The following is a 27,692-nucleotide window of genomic DNA, read 5'->3' on the forward strand; positions in this document are numbered from 1 at the left end:
ACTAATTTATAAGTGTGATTCTTATGCAAAGAATCTATCTCATCATGCATGGATTTCAACCACTTCTCTTTGTCTGTACCTTCAAGAGCCTCTTGATAGTACATAGGTTCTCCACCATCAGATAGTAAAACATACGTATGAGGTGAATACCTAGTTGAAGCTTATCTCTCTCTGTCAGACCTCTTTACCCCATCTTCTTGTGGCTCAGGAGGATGCACTTCTGCTTGCTCAGGTGGTGGTTCATACACTTCATCTACATCTTCTATATCAATAGGTTTTATCCCATCATGAGTAATAGGATCATCATCATGAGCTTCAAACCCATAGTTCTCTGCATTCTCAATGCCTTCTGTACGTTCCACAGTAGGAACTTCTGGTTCTGAATCAACAAGATCATTAGTGAAAGTTTGTAGCTTCTCACCCTCCTCAAAGTCTGCTATGGTTTGGTCTTCTAAGAACACAATATCTCAACTTCGGATTACCTTTTTGTTAATCGGATCATAGAGTTTGTAGCCAAACTTCTCATCCCCAAAACCCAAAAAAAATGCACTGCTTGGCTTTGTCATCAAGCTTGGATCTCTCATCCTTGGGAATATGAACAAATACTCTACACCCAAATTCCCTCAATTATCCATAATCAACATCTCTGCCTGACTATACTCTCTCTGGATAATCACTATTTAGAGGCTTTGACGGCGATAGATTTATCACATGCACAGTTGTACGCATTGCTTCTACCCAGTAACTTCTAGGTAACTTAGAATGACACAACATGCATCTCATCCTCTCTACAATGGTCCAGTTCATTCTCTTGGCTATTCCATTATGTTGCGGTGTCTTGGGAATGGTCTGCTCATGATGAATCTCATAACTCTTGTAATACTCTTCAAACGGCCCTATGTACTCACCCCCCATTATCTGAGTGAATACACTTCAAAGGCCTCCCTGTCTCTCTTTCCACCATGCTATGGAATGTCTTGAACACGCCAAGTACTTCATCCTTAGTCTTCAGACTATATGCCCATATCTTTCTTGATGCATCATCAATGAAAGTCAAGAAGTACAAAGCTCCCCCATGGGACTTTACTTTCATAGGACCACATAAGTCAGTGTGAACTAGCTCAAGGACATTGTCCTTTCTGTGAGACGGGAATCTTTGGAAAGACACCCTATGTTGCTTTCCTACCAAACAATTAGTACATCTATTTAAATGTGTACCTTTGATGTCTGGCAAGGCCTTTTGCTTGGCAAGAACTTCCATGCCTTTTTCGCTAATATGGCATAGTCTCTTATGTCATAGCTCGGAGGAAACTTCTTCTTCTGCTGCATTTACTTCTACTTTACACAAACTAGGATATGTCTTGTAAAGAGAGCAAGTTTTCTTCCCTTTGGCTGCTATAATGGAACCTTTGCTCAGTTTCCATACCCCGTTACCAAACGAGTTTAGAAAGCTATCATTATCTAACTTCCCAGTGGAAATTAGGCTTAGTCGAATGTCAGGGACATGTCTTACATCCTTGAGTGTCAAGGTGTAGCCGACATTGGTTTCTACATGAACATCACCAATGCCTACAATCTTCGATACCCCAATGTTGCCCATTTTTACCTCACCAAACTCACCACAGCTGTAGGTAGTGAAGAATCCCCTGTGCAGTGTGACGTGATAGGATGCTCCTGTATCTATCACCCACTCTGTATCCTGGCATGAGGTACTAAGACAGCACACACCACAATCTGACATAATTCCCACTAGATCGTCGACTAGTGCGGTAGTATCTCTGCCTGTGTTTCTGTTCCTCTGTACCATGTCTTCATGTACACAGTTATTCTTCTCATCCCTCTTCAGTGTACCCTTGGTGGCACAATAGTAATATTGTCTCTCTGCCTTAGGAGTTCTACCTTCACCCCTAGATTTGCTTCTGTCATCACCTCTAGAATGAGATGGTTTTCTGCTCTTACCTCTCCCCCGCTTCTCTATGACAAGGATCTCTGAGTGAGAGGAGCTGCTTCTTGAACCTCTTCTTGTCTCCTCATTCAACAATACCCCGGTAGCCATCTCCATGGAAATAACTCCATGCTTAGCGGCTCCGTTAAAAGAAACTGCTAACGTCTCCCAATTGTCAGGTAGAGAGGTTAATAGGAACAAAGCCTCAACTTCGTCACCCATATTAATCTTCATCAAATGCAACTGATTGATGGAATTCTGCAGTTCATTAAGATGCTCAGATATTGAAGAACCTTCTTTGTACTTCGTGTTGCAAACTTCTTAATAAGCAGCACTTTGTTTCCGGCCGGCTTCCTCTCATAGAGGTCTTCGAGTTTCTTCCACAAGCCAAAAGCAGTAGTCTCTTGGGATACATGGTGAAAGACACTATCGTCAATCCACTGTCTAATGTACCTTATCGTTTTTCTGTCAAGTTTGCTCCACTTAGCCAAAGGAATCGTTTCCGGTTTTTCTCCCCCATTCTCAATGGGTTGTACCAAGTCCTTGCAGTATAGCTAGTTTTCCATCTTGGCTTTCCAAATAGTGTAGTTCACTTTATTTAGACTAATGATGCGAGTGTTCATAGAATGGTCCATTTCTACAAGTTATTTAAACTCAAATCTTCTCTCAGGAATTTCGTCAAACACCTTCCGAGCAAAATTTGAATAACACCATAGGTTAATCTAACCTAGCTCTGATACCACTTGCTGAAACCGATACCAATCGATGCCCACTACACAGATAACTTGTAATATGAAACACTTCTACTACTCCAGACAAATTCTAAATATTCACTACAACCAACCTAACATGCCCAATTCTCTAAAAAACTATTAACAACAGATAATAATGCAAAGATATACCGTGGTTCAGCCAATGGTGCCTACTTCCACAAGAACTAATCTTTTTATAAAGTGGGAAGAACGATTATAATCACTCCTTTTTAGTCTCTCACATTACTAGATCACTCCTCTCTCTTTACAGGTTTTTCTCTCTGCAAAGGTTATCTCACAATCTTGATTGCTCTCAAAATTGGGTTTCAATTGTCACTACACCATTTGGACTAATTTGCAACCAATGATATTTTTTATTAGTAACACATATACATCCGTTAGGTAATTTAAAACATTTATAATTCGTTAGCAATACAAGTATCCATTGGTAATATTATGTAGCGTTCCTTTTAATGTTTTGTGACGTTTGTCCATGTGTTACAGAGTTGGAAAAAAAATGGAAAAATCACTTGGTTAAAAAAAAACAAATCACATTGACAAAAATAACGAAAACTTAAGCAGGAGTTTTTTTGGTCTCGCGCTCATCTAAATTCCAAACCCTACCCAAAATAACTCCAAAATAAAGTAGAAATATAGAAGTCAATGAAAAAAAAAACAGGAGTGGTTTCAAGGGTTTCCATCGATTTCCTCACTGGGTAAGTTGTCTGGCCTCTCTTGTTCATCATCTCTTCCTCCCTTTCCAATAAACTGTCTAGGGTTTTGATTTTTGATCAATGTTGATTTCAGATTTACTAAAGTAAAAATTAATCTATGTTTTAAGGTATCAAATCATCTCAAATATCAAAGGAGCAGTCGTTGGTTTTGTCACCAAGTGTTCGATTTGCTCAAGGTAACTCAAAGTTTGGGTAATAAGCTATATATTTTTGTTTTCTAGGTTATGATTATTTGTGTTCTTTGAGGTTTCCAGCATTTAGACTTGAGTTGTTGAAGAAGAGTCTACTATGGCATTGGTCTAAGGTGTTTAAGATTTATTTGATAAAATTCCAGAAAGAATTTCTGAATATAGAAGTTGGGGTTGAATTGCCTTGATATGATAACTATTGTTTGAATGAATGTCAAAAAGCTTTGCTTTCACTACATCAAAACAAGCTTGTTTTGACACCAAGCCCGGCCAGAAATTGATGGGTACTAACCATCAATAATATTTTTGACGGCTACTTCCATAGTTGACAGTGCATACCCGTCAACTATAGTTTTGAACTTGATCAATGCCCGTCTTTTTTTTCTTCCCCAAAAATTCACCTTGTGTTCCCAATTACATTCTTTTATGTTTCTCTATCATTTATTTCTTTCTTTCTTTCCCAATTTTTTCTTTACTTGTCCGTCAACACCCTAGATCTCAATTTCATGGTGGATCCATTACATCTCTGTTATCTGAAGCTCGCCTCCATTCAAGCAATTAAGTCGAGGGTTCCATTTCGTGTTGCCATGCGCTTGGGGATCTGCGATTTTTGTTGATGGGATTTACTGTTATTCCCTCGCAAGCTATTGTTGTAATAAAAGAGGAATCTAGTGTTATTAGAGTTTTTGTTTATGGTAAGATGCATTTTTAGGTCATATGGTTCATGTTTAGGTTTTTAATTTATATGCTCTTTGAAAAGATTAAAGCTTGTAATTGAAAATATATTTAACTATATTTTCAGTATCTAAGCAAATATATCGCCACTAAGAATTGTGAGAAGATTTAGCTAATTTATAATGTAGTTTGTTGCTGTGCTCTTTCTTGTCCATTTTATGGAGTTATTTAAATAAAGCTTTCACAGTGAGAAAGCTCCAGAATACTAGTTTATTGTGGAGGAATGGGGTCAATTGATACACATGATGAAGTCCGCTTTAAACATTGATCGGTTCATGTTTTTTGTTAATTGGGTTTGCTTTCACAAAAATGGTTTATTGGGTTTGCTTTCACGAGTTGTCCTTAGGTGAGTTACTCTCCCCAATCAATTTAACAAAAACACCAACTAATGAAGCTTTCTTATACATATATTTTTTGTTGTTCAATACTTATTGTTTTGAGTCGTTCACTTTAACCAGTTAGTTTGAATACTGGCTTTAAAAACAGCATAGCATAGACAAACATGCATTTAGCACTTACCAGTTACCAGTTACCACTGACTTACATTGTTAACATATATTAGCTAGATTAATTGTGAACAAAAACGTATGTGATAACCACTAAAAAAAGGAGAATATGCATGCCATATTTCTGATTGGACCATATATATATGCAAGCCACTGAAAGACAAATTTAATTTTGTTTCCTAATTCGTTTAGTGGATTGATTGTATTTTCTGGCTTCTAGATCAGTTCTTTCTATATGCTCGCTTTCGTTTGCAAAATTAAGTCAGCTAACCTTTGACTTTTTAATTCCAGCATTTTCAGGTAATTTAATCACAAGTTCTATTGAAACTTACTTCAATTTAAGATGTTATTCCTACTATGCTTTATGCATGCTTTGTGCAATGGTTCTTAACATCTCTTGTACGTGTTTTATTTCCAGGGAAAGAATATACTAGGTATTGCGTTTGGTACGGGATTTGTGCAAAACTTGTGAAGGTGTTTGCCTAGAAAGGATAAGCTAGCTAGCTTACTCCCTAAATTGACAAGTTCGGTAAATATGACGTACTATTCGCAATCTTTTTAACCAAGCAATAGTATGTACAAAATGAACCATTATTACCCCAAGCTACATTGTTTCTTTTTGAGTTTTTGTTCTGCCATCTTAATATCTTGGTCGTGCCCATGATATATACCAACAATGTAGGGAATAAATTAAGCTACTAAGTGGTTGCTTACCCTTTTTATAGGCCATTAACTGGCTGCATACTTGTAGTATAAAATATACATAGTTTTTTTAAGCAAATTATTGGGTTAAGGAAAAAAATATATATTGTTAATACCTAGGTTGATCTCCTCTTTCAAATACATGAGCAATATATGAAATATGGTACTTAGTTGGATGTATGGTTACGTTGGTTGATTCTTCCTTTCTCTTTAGCATTTAAAACTAATAAGAACATGGACTTTCCAAGAACCAGATTGCATTTAATTTACAATTTACTTGATTGTGAGGTAGTTGTTATTGGTACAATTTGATGTAACTTATTGTTGAAGTAGTACACCTATGCTTGGTTGTTATGTATTTTTGGATTCGAATTTGCATTTAACACACTTTATAAGCAATTAGGCTTTGGGTTGAACTATTTATAGTTGCACTTGATTACTTAAGCACATATATACGTGGTTCAAATAGGGGGTTGTAAATATGATTGAAGAAGATAGTGCACCTACTACTCGTGTTGAAATAGCCTTGAGGGTGTTCCGAGAATGCTAGCTACTTGTACAACAGTCTGCTCAGGGGATGCACTGATTTTGAGAACATTTTTATCTTAGTTGGAGTTGGATTTAGCTAGGAAAACCTACATAGGATAGATAGTTCTTTGTCTGTTTTCTAATTAATGAGGCCACATTCATTGCATTTAGAGATCTTGGCCACATCTCTGCCGCTTCTGCGACTGCTGGAGGCATCGAGGCCATTCACATAGCAACTGGAAATGTCTGTTTTGCAAGTGCAAACGCAGGCTGCTCTTTCACACGTACTGCATTCATTTGCCAAGTTGTATGTTAAGCTCCATGGGATCCCATTTGATGCCGCAAAATTTACTTCTCGTCTCTGGGGATATATATATATTATCATCCTGATACCAGGGTTTTTAAGAGAGAACCTCCTACGAATGGAGGGGATAGATCATTCGTGTAGTTTATCCTTGAACCTCTTTACAAGATTTATAGCCAAGTAATTGGAGAGCATAAGAAGAGTGTGGAGGCGACTCTTGCAAAACTTGGTGTCACTCTTAGTAATGCAGCATATATGTTGAATGTCCGGCCTCTGCTAAGGTTAGCTTGTAGCTCTGTTTTTGGGTCTGCCACAGGCTTCACTGATATGCTGGTTTAACATATCCCTTCTACCAAGGAAGCTGCGTCTAAAAAGGTTGAGCATATATACACATGACCTTTGCACTTGAATGCATAAGCTCCATTATACCCAGATGTTTCCAAGCCTCTCTAGCTCATAATTTTTCAGTTCTTACTGAAAAAGTAAAGTTCCGGTTTATTAACAAACACACTTATAGGTTTGACTTATAAGCCAAGGACTCGTACGTGCAAAACTGGTTTTCCTTAGTTAGCTAATTGATGCACCTCCATTTTTAAAGTAAGTATAGATTCTAGTCAATGTAAGAATTGCATTGTTAGGATGGAGAGATGAAATGAATGATGTTCTGACTCCTGCTTTGAAGGCACTCTTTTTGTATCAGATTCTTAATGTTTGGCAAGTCATTTGGTAGATGTGATCTTACATTGTTCTTATCTGCTTATTTTTTTTTGCAACAGTAATGCATGGTCGTACATTAAGGGGATGTGATTGTGTGAATGCCATACGAGTAATGGGGCAAAATCTTCACGGATGTGCATCATGGGCTGCTACTGGCTATGTGCAGGTTTACTTTTAAACTAACACTAGTTATTTAACCAATTTATTAAAGTTAGAAATGTCTGAAGTGATGCCTTAGAATTATGTCCATATAGCTTGCTGGCAGCAAATGATTTAATTAAGTTATAATTCTTTTGTAAGTCATTATGCCAATTACATGAACTTCTCAGTTCATCATTTTGGCTAGAGTTAGATTAGTTTGAGCCATGTTTGTATTAATAACACCATAATTTGCCAAGTTTGCCTGCCACTAGCATATAGGACAAGGAATTGATGATAAATAATTTCTTGGGACGTTAGCAAATTTATTGGTGCTGGTACGTATACACTTAGTGAGTCTAGCTTTGTTGGCAGATACTTACTTGGTGTGACTGAATTATTGTTCAAGTCAACCACTTTAATGGTTCACTGAGTTCTCCGCGTAAGACACCTTAGTGTTTCTATTACTATATGTGCAGGTGTAACTTGGTTTTAAGTTGGGAGGGAGTTTTCCACATGTGTCCATGTTGGTGGCACCTCCACTAGTAGAAAGTGGCAGGAGTTTGTTGCGTGTGTGTACTACATTCTTGAAGAAAAGTGGGACCTGTAATTGAGTTATGCGTACTATAATTGACAGGTAAGTTTTCACTTCAATATTTCATTCGGGTGATTCACTTGTTATAGACTTGATAATATTTAAAGAACACTTGTTTTCCTGTCTGTCCTGTGGTAGTTGCACTGGTCTGACTTTGCACTAGAATTTATTTTAGTTAGAGTGGGTTCTGGGATATAATGATCTAGGATGAAGAGTTTGTTATCTAAATCTATTTACCAAGGGTTCCAGTTTCATGGTATTTGGATATCCGAGTCAGGAGTTATGCATGTCCAAAGATGGTATTCTAGCGCGCCTGCCAGGAAAACTACGTTGGACTGACTTCGCGCTCGATTTTGTAGTAGTTAGAGTTAGATTTGGGTTTTAGTGATCTAGGCAGTAAAGTTAGTACTCTGTATCTGCTTTCTAACGATTCCAATTTCATGATATTTGGATTACTGACCAGGAAGTTATAGGTTTTGAAAGGTGGACTATTCTAACCGAATTTTCAGTGTACTGGACTGATTTCTAGCTGTGTTTTAGCATAATCCTAGAGTTTCAAATGGGGAAGTAATCCCAGAGTTTCGTGGGGCAGTAATCCTAAAGTTTCTTGGGGAAATAATCCTAGAGTTTCAAATACAAATTATATAGGAGAAATTAAAATCAAGCAATCAAAACAGAAATAGTCAACTACAATGAGGACAACATAACATACTGATATTGCAAAAGAAATAACTAGAGGAGTCGGAACTCAGAGAAAATGTTGATAGGGTTATATACTAAAAGCATTACTTTTGTATTAACTCTAATTCTTTATATTTTGAATGAGAATCATATGGACATATGTTATGCATATTATATATGTTATTAGTTATATGCATGTGCCTAATAATTTATGTTGTAGAAGATATGGTGTGTGTTGACATTCAAAAGATCATATCATCAGTACCTTATAAAGTATAAGTAGACGTTCACAACCTAAATGGATTTGGACAAACCATTGGTACAGTTGTAGTATAATCTGGTATTAGTCTATCTTGGCTACAGGATTACACTAGTACACTTTGTGTGTATTGAACAGGACCAAGTAAGGTTGTTTCTCTTTATACTGACTATATAAGAGAACAAACACCTCTGTTATTATAGATGTTTGTCCTCTTAATCCGGATATAATAACGGGCACTTACGTGCATTGTACATTGTTTTAAATTATCAATGAGTGAGATTCATTTGTGAATCAACAAACTCGATGGATTGGGTAATGACATTGTATGTAAGGTGTGCTGTTGATTATAGAAGGAATTCGTGACCCGCAAGAAGTCGGGCTGATGATGTTCCCTTGAGGAGCTCAGAAGGATTGTCATGTAAACTTTGCAGGTGGATTTAATCCAACATAACAATGAAGTTGAGTGGTACTACTCAAGGACATAAAAAGTTGATTAATGTAGTTGTCAGTAACTTGACTTAATCAACGGGCATTCGATATCTTAAACATGGGGTGATCAACAAGCATATAATATGGAGCCTATAAACGTAACACGTAATTTGGGATTAGGGCGGTAGTGCAACAATGGCCTTTAGTGAAATAAGACATTTGTTGACGGACTTGGGCCGTGTGTTCTGGGCGAACATGGGAAGCCCAAGCCCATCAGGAGGCCCAACCCTAATTTCTCCTCATGGTCCCTGTTGTAGCCTATAAATAGAAACCTATTTCTCTGGCCGTTTTCTCTCAAGTTTTTGCTCAAGAAAAGTATATCTAAAATCGGTTCCAAATTCTGTGAGTGAAAGAAGCCAAGAGAGAAAGAAAAGGGTGGTAGATTGTTGCCCACACAACGTCCATTCCATTGATAGGAATACAACAGAAGATCAAGAGGTTGATTCGGATTCATAGATCTTGGATTCTCAGAGTTATCTTAGCCGATCTAAAGGTATGATTTCTATTCAAAACCGTGAGAACCCCTTATTCCACTGCGCATGGGTTTTCGCGGTTCGTAAACATTCGGTGCAACCACAACGGTTCCTACGAATGTAATATTAGAGAACTTCAGTATAGCAAGTGAAGGAAGTTTGTGTTTGGGAGAAAGAAGAGACATGCAATGGTTTCTTAATTTTTCATAAGAAATTACTGCTTTAGACAATATATATATATATCGGGACGGCTACGTCGACATACTATTCTAACATACTATCTTGACATACCTAGCCAACCATCAGATCAAACAGAATCTGACGTCCAGATCTATTTCTTAAAAACCAAACAAATAAATTGAAAGAATTGAAAAAGGGCGAAAATGTCATTTTGTTTTGCTAAAGAAAAAACCCCTTTTTCTCATTCGTAGCTTTTTCCCAAAAAAAAAAAGAACTCGTTCTTCTCTCGTTCTTTTTCTTCTCGAGGAAATCTCGTTTTATTTGTTAGTGTTCACTTTTAATAAACATAGCTTCCCTCTTGGGACTATTTACTTGTATATTTAACTTCTTATTCTCTTCACCTTGTTCCTTGTGTTTCTGTATTGTTTTTGTGGCCTCAACTTTTCTTATTTTGAGATGGCAGAACATAGACGCAGTCTTTATTCCATATTTTCTGAATGAATTTGTTTTGCTTATGCAGCTGAGTCTGATTAGTTTGGAGATTATACCTATTGCTTGCTAAGCTCATCCTTTCAAGAGCCTTGCATTTTGCAACACTTTCTGGTACAGTTCCTGATAAACTATTCATGTCCAATTCAATAACTTCAATAGATTTGCAGGACGTGAATGGTGGCAGATTACCGGATATGCCACGGGAGGATGCCTTAGAAATTCTGAAGTCGAGGCATAGACCATATTTCATTTGGAATCACGCCTCCTAAATATTGATTATTGGAGACATTAACGTACTCAAGCTTTGAAGCTTGTGTAATATCTCCCGAATCGCCTACAGTAAATCTATTTCTAGACAAGTCCACATATGTAATATCTTGAAGAAGGCTGAGTTTTAATGAGATTTCACCAGAAAATGAATTGTCTTCTAGTCGCATCGAATAAAGAAGAAACAGTTGGTGAGAGCTGGAGATAGGCCACCTATGAAATTATTGGAGAAGAGTATCACTTGATCAACATACCTCCTGCACAAATATCCGGCGGAATACTCGGTGAAACCATTGGTAGAAACATCTACATATTTCAGTTTCGAAGTTCTTTCCCGGTTTAGCGGGGTGGTAGAAGTAGTTGTTCCATACAAGAAATGTATCAATAACTGGAAGGTCAACAATGACATTAGGAACCGAATCACTCATTTCATTGTACATAAGGCTGAGTAGTCGAAGGTTTGTTAAATTTGCAAAGCTTTCAGGTATTGGACCAAAAATGTAGTTATCAGACAAATCTAAGCTCACCAGAGATGTAATATTGCCGAAACACCACGGTATCCTTCCAGTGAGAATTTGTAAGAAGATAGATAATGAAGGTTGTGTTTGTGTGAATTAGGGTTAAGATTATATGGTCTGCTTGGACCAAATAATTAGGTTGCTAGAATGTTGTTATGAAACATCACGGGTGAGATGTAATACGAGAAAAGTCGAGGTTGAGAGGTAGTAGGAAATAATGTCTAGCTGACCAGAATTGGATGGAATGGTCCCGTGTCACGGGGGAAGGTTGAGGATTCGGCGGTATAATGTGGTGGTTCTTGTAGACCTCCCAAGGATTGAGTTTTCCATACCGTTAATCAGAATTTTCATCCTTGCATCGAGCAAATCATAATTGCTTATGGCCATTATGGGAAGGAATTCCCTTGAACCTTTTGAGTTTTGATAGAGAGGTGCATGGGGTATTCACAAAATTGAAGAACTGAATGAGTTCCAGGACGTTCAGTCCATTCACAGGATTAAACCAAACAGGAGGTCATGTTCCTTTTGCAGCGTCAGTAAGAAACCAAACTATTGTGAGGTACTGAGGTACTGATATGCGTTGCAGTTAGACCTATTGTCACCTTCAAATACATTGTCATAGCTCTCTATGAAAATAAAGTGGTCGTTAACACGAGCCAGCAGAAAAGGAGTCATAAAAGGCATATCATGAGATGGGGATATTGTCGTGTCTTCACAAAATTAAGTCTTAAGACCTGACATGTTACACACCTGCGTAAATATAGTAGCCCATAATAATTGAAGCAAGAGGACCTTATATCCAACTCAAACAACTTTTGTACCACCAGCTTAAACTTTTTATGCGAGAAAAAGACAAAAACAATCAAAACACAGATGCAGACTCATAGAAATACTTATATGCTCCGAAGGAACAACAGATGTCTAGGGGATTGAAAAGGAAACTAAAATCTGCATTCATTCTCTATATCCCTCTTTTAACCCTCAATGCCTTTAGGTACATGAGTAATGTTAAAATTTTATTTATTTACATGACCATGGTTTCGGCCTTTGTATTTTCTGCTACCACTACATCTCCATGTTATGCTGGTGAAGGTCATACTGCAAGAGAACGAATTTTCTCCTGTCTCTGTAAGTCTATCCAGAGAACAACTCAGTTAAACATAAAAATGACACCCAAACTCTGTCAGTGTGTGCTGTGTACACTTGTGTTAACCTGAAATAATAGCAATTGACCTCATCCACTCTCTAGGTTCCGTAATGCGGTCGTAACGGAGATGATTCTTGTGACAACAATTAAAAGAATACTTTAGAACAATAAACAGGAGCCCTTCAAATTAATAAATCAGTTCATAATGCTCAGGAATATCTCCACTGCAGTAACGCAGTGTCTACAGTCTGAACACACTTTGTCTACCACATTGTTTCACATGACCAAAAATAATTGAATGATTCAACACTAAAAAAAAACCAATAACAACACTTATTATTGTTCGGCATCCCTCCATCTTAAAAAAATCAGCACACACCCTATCAAAGTTCAACACCGCAGCTATCAAAATTCAGTATCTCATCCCATTGCTAATTAGTCATTTTGCTCGCTAAAAGTAGCCTGCAAGTAAAATACATGTTAAAAGTTGACAACAAGTATCCAATATTAAATTTACAAAAAAAATATAACACATTATTACGTTTTGAATCTTGTCCGGACAATTTCTTGAATCATGTTTTACAATCTTTTGGCACGTTTTACACAACCTTCCATTCTTTTCTTCTTGGGCTATCTCTCTGCCAGACTTTATTCTCTTATTTCTCCCCTTTGTTTGAGAAATGTTGGGGTTCAAAATTAAAACCTGTGAAACAAAGGTTAAGGGGTTAAGCTTAAAATTAAATTTAATCGCGGTTAAAACAAGTGATAAGAAAATACCTCCGCTACATCAACTTTGCGCTTCTCGTTAGTTGAAGCCACCTCTTTAGTAACTCCTTCTTTAGTAACTCCTTCAATGAGAGTTTCCTTGCACTTGGCAACTCCGATTGACAGTTCACTCATTTTCTCTATGAAAAATGTGTAACTCTCAACATTAGTTGCTGCATCATATGCCAATTGAGTAGCAACCTTAATGCAATGGGAAACTCTTAAAGCCTCTTGGTTTCCATGACCGTTCACTAATCCACCATCAAACACGACCCTGTAAGTGTTTGCCTTTTGTGTCCACCTCTTCAAAATAAAGTGAGCTGGAATTTCTTCAACGTCATACTGCAGAAAAATCTTCAAAAGATGAGCGCAAGGTATACCCATAAACTTGAAATACTTACATTCACACTCAGCCTCCAGGGTTGTTCTATCAAAACTCACTTTCCAAACATTGGTATTCTTAGGCTTTCTTGATTTCAAGAAATAAGTTCCATTTCCGTTCCTGTCAACCACCTCTTCAACAATTTTGTAGTAGTTTCTTGCATTTTCCACCTGAGACTTAAATTTATTAAAAACATTTATTGTGTACACTTTGCCAGCATGCTTCAAAAGGAACTCGTTTCTACCCACATTGCGACATTTATGTTCAGTGTTATAATCAAAGTCTCTTTCATGCTTGGCAATCAATCCCAAACTTCTTTCGTTACCATAAACAAACTGCATGAGAGTAGTCGTCGAACTAACAAAGTTATCATAATAAGAGTTCATTGATTCACTTTGTCTAGTTGTGTTCATTCCAGCAAAGAAGGTGTCTAAGTGATAAACCTGAATCCAATTTCTTCTTAACTCATACATATCATTCAACCAACTATGCTCCACCAAATCGTATTTTACCATCAGTGCAGGCCACTTGCTTTCAAAATCATCTATCCTATAGGATTTAAGAACGAAATTTAGCTCTGTAGCAAAGGTGTTATTTTTATGGTACACATGCCCCAACTTCTCTGAAAATTTATTTGAAACATGCCAAAAACAATGACGATGTTGTGTAGAGGGGAATACCTTAGCAATCGCTCCAGTCATTGCCCTGTCTTGATCGGTGAGAATCGGTTGAGTTGGAGGCGACCACCCATAGCTGCAAGCCATGTCTGAAATAACCACACAAATGTTTCCTCAGTCTCATCAAGCAATAATGCACACCCAAATTGAATGGATTGCAAATGGTGGTTGACACCAGTAAAAGGAGCAAAAGGCATTTCATAAATATTAGTCCGGTAAGTTGTATCGAAAGATACAACGTCTCCAAAGTATTCGTACTGCACCCGAGACCGTCCTTCAATCCAAAAAAAATTAACTGTGGTACCACTTGGATCTAGTTGAACAGCATAGTAGAATTGAGGATTTTCTGCACTCTTTTGCTTAAAGTAATCAAGTACAGCCGTCACGTCATTTTCTTTTGGTTTCTTTCTTGTGGCAGAATAGTTTTAACACATCTTTGAAGTAAACCCAATTGCATCCCCAGAGAAAACTGATGCAACTTTTGCCACTGGTAAACCCTCATTATCAAAAATCTCTGTCAGGTTCTTTGCTGCTTCTGGCATAGATTTATTCGACCTCATTGAACCCCTCTTGTACGGAGAAACCAAGCCATGACTATGGTTGTTTTCAACCAATGTAACTGTGTATATATTGTCGATTTTTTTCTTTGCCAATCTCATTCTTGCTCTACAATCACACCTGACAGTCGATGTGTTTCTTGATGTTCCTGACACTCCAATAGACACATCTTCTTTCTTGTTATGGATCCCCTCACGTGAACAGACCAAGAGACCACTAGAAGGTACGTCCACATGTGACTGTCTCTTAACTACACTCCTAACACGCGTTTCAAATCCCTGTTGTCGACCATACTCTTTGTAGTATTTCTTCGCTTCCTCGAAACTGTTAAACGACATCCCTATATACGGTGCTTCTAACAATTGTATGTCTTCGTTTGTGGCTTCAACTGGAGAAGAATCCACTAGTACTGAATCGGGAACATCGGAAGCTCCATTCAAAGTCATTTCTGGTACCAAAAAAAAAACAAATAATTAAATAGAGAAATGGAGACAAGTACAACTTAGAAAAAAACATACAATCAGTTCATCAAGGACACGATTTTTATAGCCTAAAAACCTCATTGGATTGAATGGCTAACTACCCTACTGGACTCGATGAGTTCCAGAGAAGGCAGAATCATGTAAAATGCTTAACACATATACTATGTACAATAATTTCACAGGTGGCCTATCTCCAGCTCTCACTAACTGTTCTTCTCTTATTTGTCTGCAACTAGAAGACAATTCATTTTCTGGTGAAATCTCATTAAAATTCAGCCTTCTTCAAGATATTACATATGTGGACTTGTCTAGAAATAGATTTACAGAAGCGATTCGAGGGAGATATTACACAAGCTTCAAAGCTTGAGCACGTTAATGTCTCCAATAATCAATATTTAGGAGGCGTGATTCCAAATGAAATATGGTCTATGCCTCGACTTGAATTTCGGCATCCTCTCGTGGCATATCGGTAATCTGCCACCATTCACGTCCTGCAAATCTATTGAAGTTATTGAACTGGACATGAATTGTTTATCAGGAACTGTACCAGAAAGTGTTGCAAAATGCAAGGCTCTTGAAAGGATGAGTTTCGCAAGCAATAGGTAGAATCTCCAAACTAATCAGACTCAGCTGCATAAGCAAAACAAATTCATTCAGAAAATATGGAATAAAGACTGCGTCTATGTTCTGCCATCTCAAAATAAGAAAAGTTGAGGCCACAAAAACAATACAGAAACACAAGGAACAAGGTGAAGAGAATAAGAAGCTAAATATACAAGTAAACAGTTCCAAAAGGGAAGCTATGTTTATTAAAAGTGAACACTAACAAATAAAACGAGATTTCCTCGAGAAGAAGAAGAACGAGAGAAGAACGAGTTCTTTTTTTTTGGGGAAAAAGCTACGAATGAGAAAAAGGGGTTTTTTCTTTAGCAAAACAAAATGACATTTTCGCCCTTTTTCAATTCTTTCAATTTATTTGTTTGGCTTTTTAGAAATAGATCTGGACGTCAGATTCTGTTTGATTTGATGGTTGGCTAGGTATGTCAAGATAGTATGTTAGAATAGTATGTCGACGTATTAGCCAGATATATATATATATATATATATATATATATATATATATATATATATATATATATATATATATATATATATATATATATATATGTAACTTCCATATATTTAAAATACGTATTTATTTTATTTATTTATTTATTAATTAAATTATTTATTTAAAAATTCACTGGATTGGATTTGGATACGTGGGCCTGATTTCTGGGCCCGAGTCTGTGTTGGGCTTGGGTTTCGAACCCAAGTATATAAACACATTGTTCTAGAGAATAGGGTTTTGAAAATAATAAAAAAATATTAAAAATGGAGGCAGAGCTAAAAATCCGTTTGCTGGAGCGTTGGAGCGCGACGACTCGGACTAGGAGGATTTTGTCGAGCTGTTCATTATTGTGAGTAGATATTTTATGGATTTTTATTTTATAAAATCTTCGTTAGTGTCGATTCCTTTTCTGTTAAAATCTGTCGCGTTATTTATTAAATGGGTTAATTATTCGTATATTGTTTTGGTTAGTATTGAACTGTTAAACTGTTAAACTGTTGAACTGTCGAACTGTTGGAAATGAGGTCGTTACTGGCGTCCAGAGAAAAAAATCGCCGGTGCATGTTTTGAACTGTGATTGGGTCTTGTACTGAAGGATGGGGGTTGCTGAAGCTTGAGGGTCGTTAATGGCGGCGACCAGAAATCGCCTAGCTTTAATTAAATTTTGTTGTTTGGGTTTTGGTTGTCTATTGGAATGGGTTGTTGGTGTTGGGATTATGAGGATTGATTGAGGGGATGATGGGCTATCGAATGAGGGTTGTAATGGGAGCTGTCGAAGCTCTGACGAAGCTCTGTTAATGGCGGTCGACAGTAAATCACCCACTGGCATTCAAACTTTGTTGTTGGGTTTGGTTGTGTTTTTGAATGGGTTGTGGGTGATGGGTAGCTAGTGAGGGTGCGCGAGGGCTGTTGAGAGCTTGTAGCAGCCATTAATGGCGGTTCAAAATTTTCTAGATCTAATTTCGAAGAAGATATATATTGATTGATTTGAGGGTTTCGGTTTTGTAAATATTGTGTGGTTTTTCATTCTCGTCATATTCGATTTGGTTGGGACGAGTGGGGATTAGTGGTGGTTGGTGGTGGTCGTTTTGGTGGCTGGTGGTGGAGGATCAGTTGGAGAAGATGACGACTTGGGCCTGGGCTTGGGCCTGGGTCGGTTTCTTTTGGGTTTGGTTGGTTTGGTTGGGCCGAAATGTTTTAGTTTTGTTTCGGCCCGGTTTGTTTTAGTTGGTTTGGTCCATTTTCTTTTAAGTCTTTGGGCCAGAACTTAGATTGTTTTGTTGGGCCGGTTTCAGTTTAATTTTCGGGCCGAACTCAGTTGTGTTTTGGGCCAGTTCAATCTAAAGTTTTGGGCCAGTTTCTAATATTGCTTGGGGCAGTCCATAGGACTTAATATAGATCCCAATTGGGTCAGGTAGAATAAATAAGTTGGTTTTAGACTTTCGGGTTTTAAGGTTTGGGCTTGGCCAGTTGGGTCCGAACTATTACCTTAGTCATGAGCCCATGAGCCATACACATTGACCTTAGCCATGAACCATGGCTATGATCATGAACCTGTTGAACATAGAAATGACATGTTGACTTTGACTTTGACCATGACAGTTTGACTTTTGACCATGACGTGTTGACTTTGACTTTGACCATTGGCCGTTGACTTTGACCTTGACCGTTGACTGTAGAATGTTGACTTTTTTCAGTTTTTCTCATATTTAAGAATATGGACAAATATAGTAATAAAATATTGTCGAACATTATATAACGTTGTTTGTCATTATCTAATTATGATTTGACGTGAGTAGTATGTAAAACATATATATATTGGGCTTTGATTGTGGACTGTGGACTATTTAATTGTGCTACTTTTTATGTTGTAAATTGTATGGACAAATCAAATGTTGAAATACTGTGGAAGCTGATATAAATTTGGTTGTCATTATCTAATTAAGATTTGACGTTGATATTGTGACATTATATAATATGTTGGTATATATATATTAAATGCAATAGTTTTGGAGAAATAAATGTATAGACACTCCATTATTTTATCTGTGAGATGCTAGTAGAGTATTTGTGGTTATTTCCCACGGGATTGTGGCGTAGTGCAATAATATATTGGCACGTGAAAGAATGAAAGTGGTTATGAAATATAATTGAGATGTTTCTAAATATTGTGGCTTAGTGCAATAAGGTAATTAACCTGCACGTGATATAGTGGAATGATTATGAGTCATAAAGGTATGACACTTGAATAAATTACGTAACGAAAATCCTAGAACCTGACTACCACAACTCATGTGATCTGCCCTGTGTGGGCGTATGTGATATATAAGATGTTGTATATATAAGATGTTGATTGACCCATGTGTTGGGCAATCGTAGCCGAATAGTGGCTTGATTATTCCGTTCGCAAAATAGAACGAGACGCGCGATATTTTATACCGAATAGTGGCATTACTTGCATAATGGCTTCCGTGTGAGGATTTACCTGGTGTGCGGCATCCCGCTCAGGGTGGTTACACACGGAGTGGTTCATTATGTAATGGGAGGCATGTGGATGTACATGTTCGGCGTTGGGTAGCGATTGTGGTAGCCAGGGAAACTAGGTAAGACATAGATACGACGTGAATTTTAGGGACACACAAAGAAAGCCGTAAATAATATAATTATGGTAATATGTTGGTAAATGATATATCTCTAGATAGATGATTGTATATGTTTGGCTGGTTAGTAGTTTAGTTAGAACCTAAGGCGCCTCGTGGAGGAACTAAATGCCTTTTTATTATGCGTATGGTATGTTGTATTAGTCATTGAAAGTTAAGGCGCCTCGGTGGAGGAACTAACTGCCGTATGGTTTGTGTATATATTGGTATAAGTATATGTTGTATTTTAGGGCTACTCACACCAGCATTTTTATAATGCTGACCCGATTTGCATGTTTGCTTATCGGGTGTGTTCATTAAATGAACATAGTTGATAAGTCTTGACAGGTTTAGTGTTGAAGAAGATTGGTTGCTGCTTGTGGTTTGCGTTAGCGTTACATTTCAAGATAGGTTTTGTTTTCCCTTAAGGTGATATAGATTTTCAGTTGAGGAAATATTATTTGTATTTTCATTTGTAATTTTAATTAAAGAGTTATTGAAAAGATATTTGTAACCTAATCTTATTTGATGAATTTTTGTAATGAAGAGGACTTTGGTTTAAGTTAAAAAGTTTATTGGTTTTTAATTATCCGCATATTTAAACTGTTCATGGGTTTTTGGAAGTGGAGAGTGCGTCACACCTCGGAGATCGAAGAGTCGGGAACAAATAATATTTTTTCCGAATTCTGTCGAAATTTGGGGTGTGACATATACACACACACTATGCTGTCGTTCTAGATAAAAATCAACTAATAACAATACATCTATTCAACATGGACTTCAAAAGAGGGAACTAGAGCAGCCTAATGCCTATGAATATTATTCACCCAGCCCAAACACACAAGGAAAAAAATTCTTCGTCATGGCTGGGTCTGTTTTTTCATGAGGACCTTGTAGGTGTCATAACAATTAGAATCAATTCTAATGTTCTATTGCATTTCTTCAGAGATAGTTCCTTCACAAGTTATACCTATGTGTTGTAGCTATTTGGTAGTGAATGGACTTATATAAAATAACTTCAACCCAACTCCTCCCAAGTTTGTTGTTAAGTTAGTTGATGCTGAAAAATTGATACCTTGATATGTGTAATGTTGATAATGATATTGTGTCATATCTCTTTATGGTTTTTGAACTTTTGATTGTATTGTACATCTTCCTTTCACCTACTATTAATTCCTTAATTTGTTAATTTTAGCATCTTAGAATGTGCTTCTCCTCAGGCAGCAACGATGGTTATAAGAGAATCGGTTGAACCACTGTGGGAAGAACATTGGCCTCCAGGAATTACATCACTAAAGTTCAGTTAACTCTCTCTTGGCAATGTGGTTCCCAAGATTGAAGGTATGTTTCAGTATGGTCTTTTACCTTACGGGAGTGTACTCTGATGGATCTTATGCTTTTAGCTGCAGGACCTTAAACAAGCTTATAGTTTCTTTGTTTGCATAGCTGAATGTGTAGAGCATCCCCCCACCGCACCCTTTTTTTTCTCTCTATAATTGCTTCTTCTTTTCAGATGGGTCGGTCATCTTAGTTTGTGTTTGCTTTTTTAAGGTGGACAAAAGGTTGTTGTTGTGTTGTAATGTGGACGCATGTACTGGTCTTTTTGTTTGTTACTTATTTTGCTTTGAAGTTCAGGCCTGCGTTATTTTTTTCCAATTTTTACAGCCTAGTGCAAACAAAGGAGCGAGGAAGTTACCACTGGGCACAGAGAAGTATATAGAGGTAGATGGCTTATAGCCCGCTTGCAAACTGCTATAAATTATGAAGGATGATTTGTATAGTGAAAAATCACTTCAATGGATACAAAATCAATTTGAATTGTAGTTGAACATGATGAGCTCAATTGTACATAGGAAGATATATGATGTAGTAAGAATGTGGACAATGTCAACTGTCTTTGCTGTCTCCCAAGAAGTTAGCTAACGAGTTTTCTTCCATTTTGCCGGTAGTTTTAGGATTTTAATTTAGTGTGATGCCAAAGTTTCCCTAAGTGTCCAAGTTTCAGGAGCTAAAATGCTAGACAGGTATGACTTCCGATCCTTCTGCATTGGTTAGCTTAATTGGAAGAGTAGAATAATTCTTTTGATACATTTTTCAAAGGGCATAAATAAGAATTTGCAGTGATTACACTCTTACACTGATCTTTAGCTAGTCAGGGCCTTTTCCATCTTTATTATCACTTACGAGACCTTGGCTACTATTTTGTTTTGGTCTATTTGAGTTTTTGGCTTGTGTATCTTTCATTTTCTTTATTCTTATATGTTCTTTCGTCGTAATGGATTAGCTTATATAGTTAGACCAATTGATAATTGAGGAGTATTATCGTTGTGCTACACACCCATGCTGTAAAGGAGCGTTTTAGCTTTCTCCTGATTACTGTAGAGGAGAACGAGATGGGTTTGGACTTTGGATGGGACCGAGGTCATTTGTGGAGCTTAACCTACGTATCTTCTCTTTTTCCTTTTCTTGGGGGGAGAGAAGAATCAGGTCCGACGTAGTTCAGTAGATGGTATTTATAGGATTAAAGGGGTGGAGATCCTTGCCGGACACGTGTACCCTTTGTGTACAAATGTAGGGTAGAGATCGTGAATGAGTCTTTGGAGTGGTTTTGGTGTGAGTCATACTCTGATTGGGAGTTGGCGCGGTAGTCCCTATTTCGGTGGTGGGAAATGCAAATAAGATTTTGGCAATGATTACATCCGGTGGAAGCGTTACGTCTCGCCAAGTGTTAGATCTTGAAGTATCTTCGTTCGTACCACCTACTTGTAAGAGAGTTTCGAAGATCGGTCTTGGAGGTCGATGCGTTGAGGTCGCTTGTGCCGTCGCAAAACACACTTACTTGTAAGGAGTTGCTCCGATCGGTCTTGGAGGTCGATCGCGTTGAGGTAAGCTTGTGTTTAAATGCGCAATGTTCCTTAGTGGGGATATTGCTCCCCTACACAGCCCCCTCTCAGTAGAATGGCTGGGTTCATGCAGGCGATCTGCTGAGAGAAGACGCAACACTTGGGTGAAGCATGAGCGAGCTATGGAGATCGTTCTGTTTGGGATGCCGCTGAGTTGGAAACTGGCGGGAAAGAAATTTTTGCGTGTTGCTGGCACGTGACAGAATCATAGCAGTTGGAAAGGAATCGTGTCGCCGCGGTATTCGGAAGTCAGGAAAAGACAGTTCCTTGGACACGTGTGTGGGCTATATCATAGGCCGTAATCATAACTTCTTGGGAACTGAACAGGCGGTTGTGCAAAATCAAAATTGAGGCAACCAAAAAGGCATTTCCAGGTTTCTTCTTCCGCAAAATGGCGAGGGATTTGCGGTGAGTGCTTACATTCTTTGTTTGCTTTTCATTTTCGCTTTGCTTTCTTTCGTTCGGTAGGGTTTATTAAGTTGGTAGGTCAGTGTTAGGTTTTAGGGTTTAGGGTTTGGTGATTCGAGAATAAGGTGATATTACAATGTCGGATTCGATGACACTTTCGTTCGTAAGAGGTATGCGGGAGGTTTCACCGAAGTTATGGAGAGTATGAAGAAGAGGATGAGGATTCGTTGGCGGTGATGATCGGTTGTAGTGGAAGAAGAAGTTAGGGTAGAGGAGGTTAATAGCCGATCGGGGTCGAGGATGAGGTGGCTAGAATGCGATGGTCGAGGAGGGATGACGCGTCGGTGGTGACCCACCCCTAAAAGCAGTAAATCAGCGGCCGCATTTCGTTTCGAGAAGCGAAAGCAGCGTATGGGATTAATGTGCCGACACTGGAAATATCTGAACCTAGGTGAGTGAAAATGTTCGTAGTGAGGGGTACAAGCCTCCGAATGGTGGAGTAATCATATGTGAAGGTCAGCTGAGAGCGTTCATGCAGCTACCGTTCTCGAAATTGGTTTGTGACTTCTTGAGTTATTGTGGGAAGTCTCCATGTCAGTTCGTTGGCAACACCTGGCGACTATTCAGGGTGTTCAATCTGTTAAATGCGAGTGGGGAATTCCACATAGGTGTGTCTGACATAATAGAGCATTACGTAATGAGGCGGTCTGGTAATCTGAACTTTAGCTTGCAAACCATGCCGACGCGTTCTGCTGTGCTTGATGGTGTAAGCAATGAGGCCTGGACGAGGAGGCCGCTGTTGCTAGTGGGCAACTACTGTGCCAGTGGATGTAGGTTGCGAACTAGGATGTGTAGTCTAGCCGGTGGGTAGGATTGGCTTCCTCTTGTTGTGTTAGTGGGTGAGCCACTGCTCCTCTAACTGGTTCATCTCTTTGTTTTGTTTGCAGATATTCCTGTGCGGACTCGAACTGATCGTGGGGAGATAGAAAGGTTCGCACGGTTGAGTCGGGAACAAAAGCGAGCTAAGCTTCCGGAGTTTGCTCATTTCTTTGAGGAAAAAGGAGGTGCTGCGATCCGGGAGAAGAGGAAGGTGCAAAAGGAGCGAGCTCTAAGTCGGACGAAGCGAAGGGTGATGGAGAAGCGTACAAGTGATCTGATAACACGGGAGGACCGAGACCGGGCGCGGGGCGTCTCGAGGCGGCGTCCTGTTGTGGAGGCTGCGGGGGCTGGTAGCTCGAGCTTTTATCCGGGGGACTGACCATTGATGCTCCTGTGGAGTTGGAGACTGTAGTTTTCGCTGCTCCTCCCAGGGGTAGGTCGGAGAAGAGGAGAGCTGAAGTGGCAGAGCCAGAGGGAGCTCGAATGGCTAAAGTGATGCGACATGCCTTGGGGGAGGGTTCGAGTGGAGGAGGTGGTGGTGCGGCGGTGGCGGGCCCCGAAAGCGTCTGGCGAGTCATGGACTTGGCCACCTTCGGTGCGGGATCTAGTCCGCCTCGACAAGGACGGGAACCCAGTCCGCTGGTGAAAGCGAAGGCTCCCCGTAAGGCGAGTGGAAAAGCGGCTGTGAGTGGCGATGAGCTGGAGGCCCAATTTGTGTACCTGGACGAGCACGGAGGGCAGCGTAATCTAAAAGCGCGACCGACCGCGGCTTCAGTCGAGTAAAGGTAGCGGCCTGTTTGTTGGAACAGATCGCCCTGGATGGGAACCGCAAGGAATTGGATGAGAAGGGGCTAGCGGATACCATACGTCGGATGGAAATCGCGCAATGTCTGGTACGTAGAATTATCGTCCGTTAGTATAGCATGTTAACCTCTATTCTATTTGCTTTGATCTGTTTTGCGTGTGTGCCTTGTTGTGGCTTGTGTCACCGGGTTCCAAAAGTTGAAAGAGATTGCGCAGATTATTTGAAAACGGATAGGAGTCCGTCTTTGAAGTTGGATCAAGAGCTGAAAAACGCGCGGGGACGCGGCCAAGATGGAGCGTGATGAGCTCGAGGGTCGCGGAAGGCACATGAAGCTCGACTCTGTCGAAGATCTTTGAAAGACACCGTTTGAAGAAGATCCGAAGCGAAGTTAGAAGGAGCGGAAGGTAACGTTCGGCCGCGAATGGGAAATGGGGAGGTGAGAACGATTACACCCCGCGACCGTAGAAGAAAATTGCTCGGGACGCTACTAAAGGCGCACGACGATCCGGATCCGACTACGGAGATCCGGAAATGGAGTACAAAGCTTTGAAGGAGGAACATGCACGCCGACGACGCCCCGTACCACGAGAACAGTCACGAGGAGACGCGTCGGTGGGCGATTGGGTCTTCCTTGATCATACCGAAACCCGTGGTGTCTCGAACCGAACTGGATTGCTTTTGATCTTGTTGATGAGTTTAGAACCGGGCGGGATATCGATCGAAGTGGAGGGGAAGGCTGCCGAGGTTGATGAAGCGTTTGAACGGGCGAACCGATATGTGGTGCCCATGGAGGCGATTTGTGAATTTATGTTTTGTTTCTTGTCACCTTATATCTTTGTGGATAATAGAACCGGGTTTCAGGGTAACCCGGGCGCTTTCTTTTTTCTTGTGTTGTTGTACTATACTCTTGAGCAAATTTGGTACCCGTGCCGATTCGGGGTAACCATGCGATGTTGGTATTTGTGTAGCCGGGTTGGATTTCTGAGTAGTCTCAAAGAACTTCGGCTAAACAACGATCCGAATGAGAAAACCGGTAAACCAGTCGTTCCTTGTTTTCATGCGGTCTTTGGCTATTTGTTTTGCTTTGTGTGCTGACTTCGTTTGCTTGGTCATAGCTGAATGTGATTAGATCGCTGCGATAACGTAGCGTGGTATGTGCGTTGCGGTGACCACTTGGGTCTGCGATGACCGGTAAAAGCGTGGATGGCCCGTCTGCTGTTAGGTTATACCGGTGAGGCGTTGTTCGAATTGCGATTTATTCAGTGCGGCAACCCGAAGTGTTGCTTCACGTGCGTGACACGTGTAGGGAGGCGAGGGGTTCAGGGGACATAATGATGGCGGGCAGATGGCGTTTGGCGTCTCAAGGCAATTATGAGGCTCGTAGGAAAAGACGTTTCCTAAGGAATATAAACGGTTCTTTACATACCATCAAGGTATTTGGCCATCGTTGAGTCTGCGCTGCTCTCTGTCTTCTTCGCTCTAACCCTATCGCCGTGCTCTGCTCTTCTTGCTTCTTCACCAGGTACGTGATTCCTTCTTTGTAAATGTTATGCTGTTTGAGTAATACCTAGAGTAAGTGTTAACTGAAGCCGCCGTAACTTTGCTGCTAGGTTGGGATGGCTAGATGTCGTGCGTTTGTGAGAGAAACGTCGCCACTATCAATGGAGGAGATGGAGTTTGAGCCTCATGTTCATGGCGATCGGGGGAAGAGAAAGGTTGCAGAGGGAGAAGCGAAGGGTCATAAACGACCGAGGAGAGATAGTCGCTCTGCTGGCGGCATTGTATTCAGGTCGCCCGCGGTGGAGTGGGTGAAACCATCGGTCGTTTGGTGAAAGCACAACGAAGTTGGGGCAAGGTCGCCCGATTCTGGTGAGAGTTCGCCCCGCCATGTAAGGATGTGGGGATTTAATTCTACTGGGGGGGAAGACGGGAAGAAGCGGATGGTAAAACGCTCGGACTGTAGCTTCCACTCGGCTCCCATAGCGACTAGTGTTCTGAAGGGGATTGTGCTAGATGGTGATAAAGCAGAGGTTGAGGACGAGGACATGGGGACACTACTGGGGACGATGGATATGGCCGCTTGTTTGGTGAGTTCCTGATAGCTTAAGCTGTTGTGCCGACTTTCAGTGGAGTTTGGTGGTCTAACTGTGTTCATGCAGTTTCTTGCAGGGTATGATAAATTTCGAAAGATCTTTGCGGCCGTTTCGAGACTAGTGGGAATCCGCACGTGGAGCTGGGGTTGATGCGAGCTGCGTGGGGGGTAGACAAGAAGAAACTAGAAGTGATGTCCACCAAGTACCCGAGCGATGGCCGAGAACGCCAGATCGCGGACGGACGGATGTGGATGAATTTGGAAAGGGAATTGGCGGTTGTGGACGCTTATGCGAAGAAATGTCGGAAGGTGGTGGCTGAAAAGAAGAAGCGATAATGAAGCCTGTAGACGCTTTATGCCGCTCGGACGAAAAAGTATGACACCGAGGAAAACGATCGGCGGGCGAGGAAGAAAAGCCCTGAAGGGCGGTGGTGCCGAGGTCATTTCGGCATCTGCCGACTAGCGACTAAGCGACCGGAAGACAAGCATGTCATTACTGAGAATTGATAAGGTGATCGTCATCTGACTCTGTCAGTCGTAAGTTGTGAGTATAGTCTACATTCCTCTCTCTTATACGAGAGCAAACAATAGAGCTGTGTTTTCAGGCTTGCCTGAGCAGTTCGCCTTTTTGTTCGGAGGACTGGTTTCCGCGAAAGCGGCAGTTCTATATTTTGTTTATTTTGTATGAGACGCCGATCTGGATTTTCTGGGTAGTCCCAGCAGATCGGTGGGCATATCTGTTGCAATGCTTGGTCGAATATTGTTATTGGTTGTATTTCGCATGCATGTTATGTGTTCTGTGTATGATGCATGTAGCTTTGCGATAGCTGAGTATTTGCTCGTGGAGAGCTTCTCGCTTTAGTCGATCCTAGAAATATAGGTCCTCGACGTTACAAGAATTGGAGAGGCTATGTAGCCTGTGAGCTCCCCGAAGCATGCCTTTACGTGAGGCGTTTCGCTTTAGTCGATCCTAGAAATATAGGTCCTCGGCGTTACAAGAATTGGAGAGGCTATGTAGCCGTGAGCTCCCCGATGCGCTTTACCGGAGAGGCGTTCGCTTTTAGTCGATCCTAGAAATATAGGTCCTCGACGTTACAAGAATTGGAGAGGCTATGTAGCCTGTGAGCTCCTGAGAGCTGTCTGCTCGCTGAGAGCGTTCTCGCTTTAGTCGATCCTAGAAATATAGGTTCTCGACGTTACAAGAATTGGAGAGGCTATGTAGCCTGTGAGCTCCCTGAGAGCTGTCTGCTCGCTGAGAGCGTTCTCGCTTTAGTCGATCCTAGAAATATAGGTCCTCGGCGTTACAAGAATTGGAGAGGCTATGTAGCCTTTGTGAGCTCTGAGAGAGCATGCGGCACCGAGAGGCGTTCTCGCTTTAGTCGATCCTAGAAATATAGGTTCTCGACGTTACAAGAATTGGAGAGGCTATGTAGCCTGTGAGCTGTACCAATACAACTAACTGGAGTAGATAGTATCAGTCAGCATAAAAACTTGTCTTACATTAATGAAAACAAAAGATTTACAACATGAATGGCGCTACTGATAAAATTTTTTCAGTAGATAAGTATTCCAAGGTCGAGGCAACATCTTCCCCTCTTGGGTTCTTATCCAGTATGCTCCATTGCCAACGACGCGTTC

The 27,692-nt window shown here is 40.1% G+C and overlaps 2 protein-coding genes across 2 annotated transcripts; both read right to left on the minus strand.

Moving 5' to 3' along the window:
- Window positions 1-12,788: 12,788 nt before the first annotated feature.
- On the minus strand, window positions 12,789-14,374 carry LOC147515388 (protein FAR1-RELATED SEQUENCE 5-like). Its single transcript, XM_086592888.1, has 3 exons — window positions 14,205-14,374; window positions 13,131-14,049; window positions 12,789-12,815 (listed from the first exon to the last, which is right to left on the minus strand). Exons 1-3 carry the CDS (start codon window positions 14,372-14,374, stop codon window positions 12,789-12,791), a joined length of 1,116 nt encoding a protein of 371 aa, XP_086449014.1.
- Window positions 14,375-14,602: 228 nt separating this feature from the next.
- LOC147515389 (protein FAR1-RELATED SEQUENCE 5-like) lies at window positions 14,603-15,181 on the minus strand. Its single transcript, XM_086592889.1, has one exon. The coding sequence runs from the start codon at window positions 15,179-15,181 to the stop codon at window positions 14,603-14,605; it is 579 nt and encodes a 192-aa protein (XP_086449015.1).
- Window positions 15,182-27,692: the final 12,511 nt, after the last annotated feature.

Source organism: Coptis chinensis, chromosome 2 (assembly GCF_015680905.1).
Source record: "Coptis chinensis isolate HL-2020 chromosome 2, ASM1568090v1, whole genome shotgun sequence".
Taxonomy (NCBI): domain Eukaryota; kingdom Viridiplantae; phylum Streptophyta; class Magnoliopsida; order Ranunculales; family Ranunculaceae; genus Coptis; species Coptis chinensis.